General features: G+C 41.5%; 1 protein-coding gene across 6 annotated transcripts in view; it reads right to left on the bottom strand.

Annotated features, from left to right (window-relative positions):
* Positions 1–13,021, bottom strand: part of ulk4 (unc-51 like kinase 4) — a 755,583-nt gene that overhangs the window by 663,601 nt on the left and 78,961 nt on the right. For all 6 annotated transcript variants that reach the window (XM_063070087.1, XM_063070088.1, XM_063070093.1 and 3 more), the window contains exons 11-14: positions 10,221–10,290; positions 9,820–9,913; positions 5,025–5,102; positions 3,224–3,284 (exon numbers count right to left, since the gene is read on the bottom strand). In XM_063070087.1, coding sequence (XP_062926157.1) covers positions 3,224–3,284; positions 5,025–5,102; positions 9,820–9,913; positions 10,221–10,290 — 303 coding nt within the window. The remainder of the gene's footprint in view (positions 1–3,223; positions 3,285–5,024; positions 5,103–9,819; positions 9,914–10,220; positions 10,291–13,021) is intronic.

Here is a 13,021-nt window from a genome sequence, read left to right as displayed (position 1 = left end):
GTATATAGATTTCAGCAAGGTATTTGATAAGGTATCCCTTGAAAAGCTTATTGAGAAAGTAAGAGGGAATGGGATCAAAGGGAACCTTGCTTTGTGGATCCAGAGTTGGCTTGCCCACAGAAGGCAAAGAGTGATTATAGACATGTCATATTGTGCATAGAGTTCTGTGACCAGTGGTGTGCCTCAGGGATCTGTTCTGGGACCCCTTCTCTTCGTGATTTTTATAAATGACCTGGATGAGGAAGTGGAGGGATGGGTTACTAAATTTGCTGATGACACAAAGGTTTGGGGGTGTTGTGGACAGTGTGGAGGGCCGTCAAAGGTTACAGCGGGACATCAATAGGATGGAAAGCTGGGCTGAGATGTGGCAGATGGAGTTCAACCCAGATAAGTGTGAGGTGGTTCATTTTGGTAGGTCAAATATGATGGCAAGTGTTATTGGTAAGACTCTTGGCAGTGTGGATCAGAGGGATCTTGGGGTCCAAGTTCATAGGACACTCAAAGCTGCTGCGCAAGTTGACTGTGTGGTTAAGCAGGCATACGGTGTATTGGCGTTCATCAACCGTGGGATTGAGTTTAATAGCCGAGAGGTAATGTTACAGCTATATAGGACCCTGGTCAGACCCCATTTGGAGTACTGTGCTCAGTTCTGGTCACCCCACTACAGGAAGGATGTGGAAACCATAGAAAGGGTGCAGAGGAGATTTACAACTGGGAAGCATGCATTATGAGAATAGGTTAAGTGAACTCCGCCTTTTCTCCTTGGAGCGATGGAGGATGAGAGGTGACTTGATAGAGGTGTACAAGATAAGAGGCATTGATCGTGTGGATAGTCAGAGGCATTGATCGTGTGGATAGTCAGAAGCATTTTCCCAGGGCTGAAATGGTTAACACGAGAGGACACAGTTTTAAGGTGCTTGGAAGTAGGTTCAGAGGAGATGTTGGGTAAGTTTTTTATGCAGAGAGTGGTGAGTGCATAGAATGGGCTGCCGGTGACGGTGGTGAAGGCGGATACAATAAGGTCTTTTAAGAGACTCCTGGATAGGTACATGGAGCTTAGAGGGCTATGGGTAACCCTAGGTAATTTCTAATGTAAGTACATGTTCGGCACAGCATTGTGGGCCAAAGGGCTTGTATTGTGCTGTAGGTTTTCTATGTTTCTATTGTAGTTCCACCTTTAACTTGGGTCAAATGTTTTGGGTAGCCTTCCAGAAGCTTCTCACAGTAAGTTGCTGGAATTTTGTTCCATTCCTCCAGACAAAACTGGTGTAACTGAGTCAGGTTTGTAGGCCTCCTTGCTCACACACTCTTTTTCAGTTCTGCCAAATTAAACAATTTAAAGGCAATGCTACCAAATACTAACAAAGTGTATGTAAACTTCTGACCCACTGGGAAAGTGATGAAAGAAATAAAAGCTGAAATAATTCATTGTCTCTACTATTATTCTGACATTTCACATTCTTAAAATAAAGTCATGATCCTAACTAACCTAAGACAGGGAATGTTTTCTAGGACTAAATGTCAGGAATTATGAAAAACTGAGCTTAAATATATTTCGCTAAGGTGTATGTAAACTTCTGACTTCAAGTGTATCTGCATTTTCAGTCAAAACCTGTTGGAGGAGTTCAAGTACACAGGCTCACCGTAGCTAAGTAAGAGGGTCAGTGGAGTCAATATGTCAGTAACTGATCCGGAAGGATGAGTGGTGACTGTTATATTGTTCAGAACAGTGGGCTAAGTGATAAATCTTATGGGCAACACAACAGCAGATATGACTTTGTAATCAATAGCATCCAATTTTAATAATCTGCTTATTCAATAATGGTTACTTGTTGATTAAATCGGTAATTTTGACAGCAAATCTAATTCTAGCTATTCCCTATTTTTTAAAGATTAGAAATAGAGAAAAACTATGAGAAAGTGGATATCCCATGTACACAGGCAGAGAGTATCGATTGTTCAATTTCCTCCATGATGTAAGAGGAATCTCCCCCTTAAATCAGGTTACAAAATCAGGTCCGACTTCAGGTTGAAGCATAAAGCATACAGTACATGCTGATATTCACTATCGAGTGCTGCATTGCTGAAGGTACAAATATTTTAGATTTTAACTGCATTTTTCCGTTTAGTGAGGGAATAAAAGACAATTCAAATTAAATTGTGCCCTGTGCCCTATCTAATATTATACTCAAGTATTTATTTTTCAACCAAGCAAAATCCAACACTTCCAGAACCAATTCTATACAGTGTCATATCCTCCCATATAGTCATGATGATAAAGCTAAATCTATAGTTTTGAGTAAATCAGATTCCTTAAGGTTGACATAGCCAGAAGCAGGGATGGAGGAGCGGGGACCATAGTGGGGATAAGCTTCCACTATCTGTTAAAAACTCCCAATGGCGTGCATCTCTAAAAGACTCTAACAACCAAGTCCAGCTCCTGGGCTTCACTTGTGGCTTAGCTACTAAGCCCGACGGAACCATTTCTACTAACAGAAGGGGCAGAAGCAGGTTAATGGTGCCTGAAAACCAGTTGCTTTGGGCAGATGGGGCTCATCAGTCATGGTTGGCAGCTCATCTTGGAGAAGCGCAGACAACTCTGATCTCAAACCTCTGCTGCCTTGCAGCTATACCCACTCATGGGGAAGGCTTCAGGAGTAAAGCCAGAGGGGAAAAAATCCAGAGGTAGAGTCCCTACAGCACTAGATTGAACACTGGCAATTTCTGCGACGCCGCTGGTGCCAAACTGTGTGTCTCTGTCATTCATGAGCTACATAGAGGGGGAGCCTGCTGCACAGACAACAGCTTGCTCTCCATATCGTACTGCCCTTGCTTGAGTACTGATGGCACTGTATCAACAAGGTAGATAGCTAAGACACAATTTCCATGGTCGACCTCGACCAATGGAGGGCCTCTTGAGTAAGTTATCAACTCTGTTGCTTTGCCAGTGAAAATTTCACCTCCCCCAGCTATTAACTCGGGCCAAATCACACAATGCAGCAGTTTTCCTGGAGACCCAAATTTCAAATTTCATCAATTCTCAAAGATATGGTTTTCCACCCCAATATTTCTCCTTTATTCATCCGTCCATTTCCTTTAAACTCAATCTTTCCAATACTCTTCTCAGTTCAGGAGAAAGTTTGTATTACAATTAAAAAGGAACTGAAAACGGGAAAATTTAAGGTATAGTATAACCTCAATGTGAGCTGTTATTAATACTTACCAGAATAGGCTGGGACACTGAGAGTTTTAGCATCGAACTTTATGGGTGCTGGCTTCAATATCTGTAACATAAAATGCACAAAGAAGTACATTAATCATGACAACTTACAGCTTAACAGGCTCTTAGACAAGCACATGAACATGCAGGGGTGAAGAGATAAAGATTATATGTAGAGGAAAGGACAAATAATTTTCCATCATGTTCGGCATAGACGTCATGGACTAAAAAGCCTGTTCCTATGCTGTATTCTTCTATGTTCTATTCTTCTATGTTCTATAAAGATCAAAGTTCTAAGTAAATTTATTATCAAAGTACATATTACTGTAAACTACCTTGAAGTTCATTTTCTTGCAGGCATTTGCAGACACAAAACACAAACTGAGTGACTGCATTGCACATTTCGTTGAGTCTGCAGTAAAGATCTTGAGCTTCCAGCTGCCTGCCACTGTAATTCCCTATTCTTGTCTCTCTCTAATTTTCGTGTGTTGCCTCCTGCACTGCTCTGACAGGACCCAATGATAGTTCAAGGAACAGCAGTTTGCTTTCCGTTTGGGATTGGGACTCAATGTTGAATTTTATGACTTTAGGTAACTTGCCTTTCTTTGAATCAGAGCAGTCCATCTGTATAATTAACTGATCAACTGAATATTTTTTCAGGTTTTTTTTTTACAGATTTCCAGTAACTGCTATGTCGCTGTTCCTACAGGTGTCTTTATTTTCTCAGTCTCTAACTACCAGCACTGGAAGTAATTGATCTCAGAAAAACCCTTGGCCTCCACCGTAACACAAAAATATTCTCCTTTCTCTTGACCTGAAACATCAACTCCACAAATACTTATCATTGTCAGCATTTCTGCTTTGTTGTAGGTCTACCTGCATCTTAGTTGGCCAGGATCAGGAGAAAAGAGTTGACCAAGGATAAGAAAAATCAGTGTGATTTTTTTTTATATATTAGTCCTCCACGTCTGGACAAGAAAGTAGCGAGTTAAGATAGGAAGAGATCTGATCATTTACCTCAAACAAAGTAGCTCAATAGTAATCTGATTTCGTCAAAACGCTGTCAGCTCACCTTCCAAAAAGCTGAAGAGCACTTTGTGTACAAAAGAAAAAATATCCCAGGACAGGCCAGATGAAGATACCATTTTTATAGCCCAATCTCTAACAAGGCTTTTTTGTATTTTTAGAAATTCGATCATTTGACTGTCCTCCTCTTACCTACAGTACGTTTAGGCAGAGATGAAAGAGCAAGGCACCAGAGGTAAGGACAATAGAGGTGGTCACAGAGGCCGAGGAGCAGCTAAGGAACTGCTTCTAATTGGTGGATTAGGCCATGTTCAGGACTTACCAGAAGTCCTGAATGAATACATCATAGTTGTAACAGACTCCTGACTGAGTCTTCCCCACCCTGAAGTCCTGGATAAAGCAAGAGATCCACAATCTGCTGAGGGCTAACTCGATGGTGTTTGGGACTGGTCAACCAGGAAAGTGCAAGAGATCCAGGTATGACCATCAGAAAGCAATCTCACATGCAAAGAGGGAATTCTGAACTAAACACAAAGGAAGCACGACAGCTTTGACAGGGCTTGAATCTCATCACCTCCTACAAAGCAAAACCAAGTAACAAAAACAACAAGGTTTCATTCCCAAATAAGCTTTTTTATGCTTGCTTTGACCGACAGAACATGGAGTCAACACAACCCTATGAGTTTAGGTTCTAAGGCCAACATGGATAACTTAGATAAAAAAAGAAAAGCAAGTAAAAATAAATCTTTAAATTATATTAAAGCAATCTCTTAATTACCTTGGGGTTGTCAATGATGGGCGTCACTATGAGATCAGCATCAGTGTATGTAAGTCCTTTGATTTTGGAGCTCATATCCTAATGGTTGGTAAAGATAAAGATTCATGAGAATAAAACTGCATAAAACACGCAATGAAATTAATCTGCATTCAATAACCACATATACATTAAAAAGTTACAAATTGCTGTGAATATTACCTGTTATTATTCATACCTTCATATTTACAATGGAAACAGTTTGAACAACTATATTAAACTGAAATTACAGGTTCAGAACTTGAATCATTGATTTACAGGTTAAGATAAATTCCTGACGTGGGCATAGCCATTCCAAGGAAATTCCATTTCGTTAATATTATAAAACTGTCATATTATCTGAAACACTCAAGGAAACATAAAACTACAAATGAACACAACAAGAAAGATGAAAGAGCTTTGACCTGAAACACTAAATTGGATTCTCTTTCCACATACGCTGCTTGACTTGCATTGCATCTCCAGTCTTTTCTGTTCCAAATTTCCAGTATCATCGCCCAGCACCCACCCCAACTACCATAAATCTAACTAATGCCCTCCACAATACACAGAACCTGCTGCTCTTCCCAGAGTATCTACCAACCCAACTCACCTGGGCAATATAATCAAGAACTTCACCATTCCCAACACCCACGCCAGGACTTCCCCACCCCCAAATGCCTCTGTCATTAGACCTCTGCTGGTTTTTAAAACACCCAACAGGTAAGTACTTTTAACTACAGTTACTAACTTTAGAGTGTTCCCAAACGTTTTAAGGACATGCACTGTAGAAAATTAATTGTCTTCTAACTTTCAACAACAGACACTTAATAATACTGTACTACTAACATTTAATTGTAGGACCATATAAGAGGCAGTATTTACTACAATTTCTATTTTACAATTATGCTGTCTTTTATTCTTGAAGCTTTATGGTTTCTTCAATGAAAATAAACTGGTTTGTATCTAAACACATCATTAGAGATTGACAGGCAATACAGTGTCCAAAATATTTTCAGAAACTTTATTTCTCCTAATTTTCACATCAACCTGCTACCTGCCCAGAAAGACAAAGGACATATTTCACCACTGCAAGCAACATTCAGCCATGCAAATTGAAGCAAGTTACAAACTTAAACAGTCATGCTGTCAGTCCAGAACTTTGCCACATTAAAAATACCCAAATATTTCAGTTTGCTTCACTGCTGGACACTGCAGGATTATGCTGAGGAAAATCACTCATCAGATCACCCGATGCCCCACTATACCATCTGAGAAAAAAAAAACTGCCATTAGGAATGGCAAAGTATCCAATCCAAATAAATTCAGGCAGATGGGGACCAGGAGCAGGATTCTGAATGTTGAATTGGGTCCAACAAGAGATTTATTTATTTATTCAATTTGTTTAGAGATACAGCAAGGCGTAGGTCTTCCCAGCCCTTCGACCAGCACCGCTCAGCTTAACCCTAACCTAACCACAGGACAATTTACAATGGATCATCAAGTTTCCTGGCTGGTTGAATGAATGACACATTAAAATAAATTATAAAATGCTTCCAGTCACTTCAGCTACCATTTGCATTCATATGCAAAGGTGTCCTGATCTAAATACAATATTTTCTCTGAAAATTATATTATTTCAAACTGGATCTTGAACTCAATCACTCATTGTAAAATTTTCACTCTTACAGTAGCACTTCACTTTGAATATACAACTAAGTTACTGAATCCTTTTGTAGTAGCAATTTGCACTTTGAGTTTTATCTCTTCAAATAAGTCCTTGTTTTCACTTAAAATGCTCATTTTCATGACCACAGAAAGCTTTCATAAAAAAACTTTACAATACTTACTTAGCCTAAAACTTCACAATTCACTTAAACAATGTCAAACTTGATATTATGATTTACATTTCTAAAGTACCTTTCACAGCACAGCCTTAGGATATTACAAAATCCATTTATAAATAATCAAATTCAGCTGAAGTATAGTTAGTGATGTAATGTTGGAACATAGCAGCCAATTTCCACAGAACAAGCTTGTACAAGTCAGAGAAGCCAGAGTTCTTGGTACATGCTTCGGCACGGACTAGAAGGGCCGAGATGGCCTGTTTCCGTGCTGTAATTGTTATATGGCTATATGTTGGCACCAATGACATACTTGAGGTCCTGAAGAGAGATTTTAGGAAGCTAAGTCGAAAGCTGAAAAACAGGACCTCCAGGGTAGTAATCGTAGATTGCTGCCTGAGTCACATGCTATTGAGAGCAAGAATAGGATGATTTGGAAGATGAATGTGTGGCTGAGGAACTGGTGCAGGTGGCAGGGGTTTAGATTTCTGGATCATTAAAATTTGTTCTAGAGAGGGAACGACCTGCACAAAAGGGATGGGTTACACCTGAACCCAAGGGGGTCCAACATTCTTACGGATAGGTTTACTGGAACTGTTCAAAAAACTAATTTGGCAGGAGAATGGGAAATGGAGTGATTGAGCAGAGGATGGGGTAGTTGGTTTACAAACAGGGGCAGTGCGTAGTGAGATTGCTAGCAAGGAGAAACTGACGATAGGCCCAAATTGCAGTGAATGGGATGAGTTGTAATGTAAAAGGGGGAACAAATCAAAAAGGGTGATGAATACAGTACTCTAGACGTTATATTTGAATGCACACAGTATACGGACACAGTAGATGAAATTTTAGCACAGCTACAGATTGACATGCATGACATTGTGGCCATCACTGAATCATGACTGAAAGAAGATTACACTTGGGAGTTTAGCATCCAAGGATACACATTGTATTGAAAGAACAGGCAGGCAGACAGAGGGGTTGGGGTGACTCTGTTTGTTAGAAGAAGGTGATTTAAGACCGGAAGGTGTAGAATCATTGTGGATAGAGCTAAGCAACTGCAAGGGTCTTTTTACCCTGATGGTAGTTATAAACGTGTTGGACTATCAAAAGCGCAACAAGTTGCCATTACTCAGGAGAAGGTGCTTGGGAAACTGAAAGATCTGCAGATAAATAGGTTACTTGGATGGCATGGTCTACACCCCAGGGTTCTGAAACAGATGGCTGAAGAGATTGCGGAAGCATTAGTAATGATCTGCAATCGCCTCTGATCTGGCTGACATTTACGTGCCAGGCGGCACTTAGTTAATTAGCTTGTTTATTTTGGCTTTTTTCTTAAAGATGTGCTGGGTGCGTTCCGGCCACCGCTGTACCGCTGCATTCTTCGCGGCCCGGTGGTTGGGGCCACTGCGTATCTAATTTAATTGGTCACTTTGATGCAGCACAGGCTACGCTGAAAACGCGGTGCATGGCGAGGGAGCTACACACATGCGCACTGGGCAGAAAGAACAGAACTAAAACCCCACAACCCGGAAACATTCTCTCTTTACAAACAGCTTTGTAGCAAAAGTATTGCTATTATCCTAATTAGTATTACTTATTTTTATAATGCTCACATTACAACAGTATTTGTGTATTTATTTTTGATTTTCTTTGGGATCTACTGGGAAAGTCTCAAAGATCAACCAGTCGATTGCGATCGACGGGTTGGCGACCCCTATTTTAAACCTTCATAGATGGTGTTTCCCACTTATCAAAGTCTTTTTTATTGACGCTGGCAATGACATGAGAAATATTTCCTCACTCTTCCAGTGCCCTTCAACATTTTGTGCCTCATCCTGCTCAACTTTATAAAACTATATTTTTAAAGAGAGCCCAATTAGTTAAACTATCTTCTCCAAATCTAAATAGCATGTAACAACAGGAATTCTGCAGATGCTGGAAATTCAAGCAACACACATCAAAGTTGCTGGTGAACGCAGCAGGCCAGGCAGCATCTGTACGAAGAGGTGCAGTCGACATTTCAGGCCGAGACCCTTCGTCAGGACTAACTGAAGGAAGAGTAAGGGATTTGAAAGTTGGAGGGGGAGGGGGAGATCCAAAATGATAGGAGAAGACAGGAGGGGAAGGGATAGAGCCAAGAGCTGGACAGGTGATAGGCAAAAGGGGATACGAGGGAGTAAAAGGAGAGTGAGAGAAAGAATGTGTGCGTAAGGTGTTGTTCCTCCAACCTGAGTGTAGCTTCATCTTTACAGTAGAGGAGGCCGTAGATAGACATGTCAGAATGGGAATGGGATGTGGAATTAAAATGTGTGGTCACTGGGAGATCCTGCTTTCTCTGGCGGACAGTAGAGGATGAAGCCACACTCAGGTTGGAGGAACAACACCTTATATTCCGTCTGGGTAGCCTCCAACCTAATGGCATGAACATCGACTTCTCTAACTTCTGCTAAGGCCCCACCTCCCCCTCGTACCCCATCTGTTACTTATTTTTATGCACACATTCTTTCTCTCACTCTCCTTTTTCTCCCTCTGTCCCTCTGAATATACCTCTTGCCCATCCTCTGGGTCACCCCCCCATCTTTCTTCCCGGACCTCCTGTCCCATGATCCTCTCGTATCCCCTTTTGCCTATCACCTGTCCAGCTCTTGGCTCTATCCCTCCCCCTCCTGTCTTCTCCTATCATTTTGGATCTCCCCCTTCCCCTCCAACTTTCAAATCCCTTACTCACTCTTCCTTCAGTTAGTCCTGCCGAAGGGTCTCGGCCTGAAACGTCGACTGCACCTCTTCCTACAGATGCTGCCTGGCCTGCTGCGTTCACCAGCAACTTTGATGTGTGTTGCTAAATAGCATGTTATCCCTCACGCACTCTTATATCCAAATATACAAAACAAACTATAAATTTAGTACAAACAATTAAGTTACAAGTTTTAAAGTACCTTTATTGAAATGGAGGCACTTTTTGATGGAGCATCCTGGGTCCCAATGTCATTCTGGCTTACATTCAAGCTAGTTCTTGGTCTTGGATGAGAACTGTTTCAAATTAAAGAAACATGAGCTGAATCTGCTTTTACTCCCCTCCATGTTTTAAAATAAATAAATAAGCCACAACAAATCACATGATATTTGCTGGTACAGTTTCATATTCCTGAATAAGATCTTTTCATTCTGATGAAAGCATATTCCCATACCAGCATCTTAGCTGAACACTGTCCAACTGACTGAATATCCAAAGTACCTAGGTTCAGGTTCTGGAATGATTTTCCTTGTGAGACCTTGTATCTGATAACCCAATTCTGGTATTAAAAATGGTCCAATACTACAAAAGCCATGTAGATACCTGAGTAAGAAGATGGACTCCTTGGAATTTATATCGAGAGCATTCCTTGGCTGCAAATCAGTACGATTTTCTGCAAATTAAAGGAGGATATAAATTAGCACTGAAACTTTCAACTGTAGGAAGGTAATGCATTCATAGAGAATTTAACATTTCTGGAAGTAAGCAAAATAAATGACTCAGCATGACAGAATTCTTTTGAGATCTAGAGGAAGAATGACCAGTTTTTGTAGGACACTATTAATATTTTTTTCTCACATTTGAAAAATCAATCACAAAAACAATCACGAACATCCTCTTTCACCTCAGACAGTTGGTATGGGCCCCCAAATCCTAAGAGCTATCTACAGGGGCACAGTTGAGAGCATCCTGGCTGGCTGCATCACTGCCTGGTATAGGAATTGTACTTCCCCTCAATTACAGGATTCTGCAGAGAGTGGTACAGACAGCCCAGCACATCTGTAGATGTGAACTTCCCGCCATTCAAGATATTTACAAAGACAGGTGAGAAAAAGGGCCCGAAGGATCATTGGGGACCGAAGTCACCCAAACCACAATCTATTCTAGCTGTTACCTACCGGGAAATGGTACCGCAGCATAAAAGGCCAACAGGCTCCGGGACAGGTTCTTCCATGAGGCCATCATACTGCTTAATTCATGCTGACACAACTGTATTTCTACGTTATATTGACTATCCTGTTGTATATACTATTTATTATAAATTGCACATTTAGACAGACACGCAACGTAAAGATTTTTACTCCTCATGTATATGAAGGATGTAAGTAATAAAGTCAATTCAATTCAAACTCTGACTCCTATCACTAAGCAAATTTTGTACCTCGTCTGTAAACTTGCCCTTCCTAACCCTTTATACCAGTCTTCCAAGTGCGACCTTGTCAAAACAAAACAAATCCACTAGTATAGAATCAGCATCAGGTTTATTATCACTGAAATGAATTTAATAGCTTTATAGGAGCAGTATAGTGCAAAGACAAAAACAAACTATAACTTACAAAATAAATATAGTGCAAAAAATGAGGTAGTTTTCATGGACAGTTTAGAAATTAAATTGAATTGGCTTTATTAATTACGTCCTCCATATACATGAGGAGTAAAACTCTTTACGTCACGTCTCCGACCAAATCATAGTAACTTATAATAAATAGTATGTACAATAGGACAGTCAATATAACATAGAAATACAATTGTATCATCATTAATTAATCAGCCTGATGGCCTGGTGGAAGAAGCTGTCCTGGAGCCTGTTGGTTCTGGCTTTTATGCTGAAGTACCGTTTCCCGGATGATAGCAGCTGGAACAGTTTGTGGTTGGGGTGACTTGGGACCCCAATGATCCTATGGGCCCTTTTTAAACACCTGTCTTTGTAAATGTCCTGAATAGTGGGAAGTTCACATCTACAGATGTGCTGGGCTGTCCACACCACTCTCTGCAGAGTCCTGCGATTGAGTGAAGTACAGTTCCCATACCAGGCAGTGATGCAGCCAGTCAGGATGCTCTCAATTGTGCCCTTGTAGAAAGTCCTTAGGATTTGGGGGCCGATACAAAACTTCTTCAACTGCCTGAGGTGAAAGCAGAGCTGTTGTGCTTTTTTCACCACATGGCCGGTATGTACAGACCACACATCATTCTCGGTGATGTGTATGCTGATGTCAATAGGGTTTAGCCTGTCTCCATTCCTCCCGTAGTCCACAACCAACTCCTTTGTTTTCTTGACACGACTGTGTCAGGGTAATAACTTCTTTGTAGGCTGCCTCATTATTATTTGAGATTTGGCCAAACAGCAAATTGTCAGCAAATTTAATTAGCAGATTAGAGCTGTGGGTGGTGACACAGTCATGGGTATAGAGAGAGTAAAGGAGGGGGCTTAGGACACAGCCCTGAGGGGCAGCTGTGTTGAGGGTCAGAGGGGCAGAGATGAGGAAGCCCATTCTCACCACCTGCCGGTGATCCGACAGGAAGTCCAGGATCCAGCTACACAAGGCAAGGTGAAGGCCGAAGTCTCTGAGCTTCTTGTCGAGGCTGGAGGGAATTATCGTGTTGAATGCTATACAGCATTCTCACACAAGACATCCTTCTTCTCCAGATGTGCAAGAACAGTGTGTAGAACTATGGCTATTGGGTTATCTGTTGTGTTGGTAGGTGAATTGTAGGAGATCCAGTGTGGGTGGCAGCAAGCTGCAGATGTAGTCTTTGACCAGCCTCTCAAAGCATTTGTTATTATTGAGGTGAGTGCGACAGGGTGCCAGGCCAGTCATTCAGACATGTACCTTTTTAGGTATAAGAAGAATGGTGGATGTTTTGAAGCAGGAAGGCACTCTACACTGCGAGAAGGACAGATGAAAAATATCTGTAAACACACCTGCCAGTTGTGCTGCACACACTCTGAGTACCCGCCCTGGGATGCCGTCCGGTCGCACAGCCTTGCGACTGTCCGCTCGTCAGAAACACTTCAGCCTCAGAGTTGACCAAGCTACAGGCCACATCAGTGGCTCTCCTCAGGGACTCGGTGTTGGCAATGTCAAACCGAGCATTAGAAAAAGATTTAGTTCAACTGAGAGACAGGCATCGACGTTTGAAGTCTGCGATGTTGTGCAGACCTTGCCATAAGCTGCATGTGCTGTTGGTGGAGCTCTGATGAAGCTGTCACTGACTTCTTGAGTGGGTGTTTGCATGCTCCTGTATTTCTTCCCCAATGGTAAGGCTCTTTAATGATGGATGCCGAGTTCTTGAGGCACAGCCAGAGGTTCTCCAGTGATGGAGCTGGCTGAGTTTACAAAACT

Source organism: Mobula hypostoma, chromosome 17 (assembly GCF_963921235.1).
Source record: "Mobula hypostoma chromosome 17, sMobHyp1.1, whole genome shotgun sequence".
NCBI classification, from domain to species: domain Eukaryota; kingdom Metazoa; phylum Chordata; class Chondrichthyes; order Myliobatiformes; family Myliobatidae; genus Mobula; species Mobula hypostoma.
Note: the sequence above shows the minus strand (reverse complement) of the source record. Positions and strands in the feature narration are given on the sequence as shown.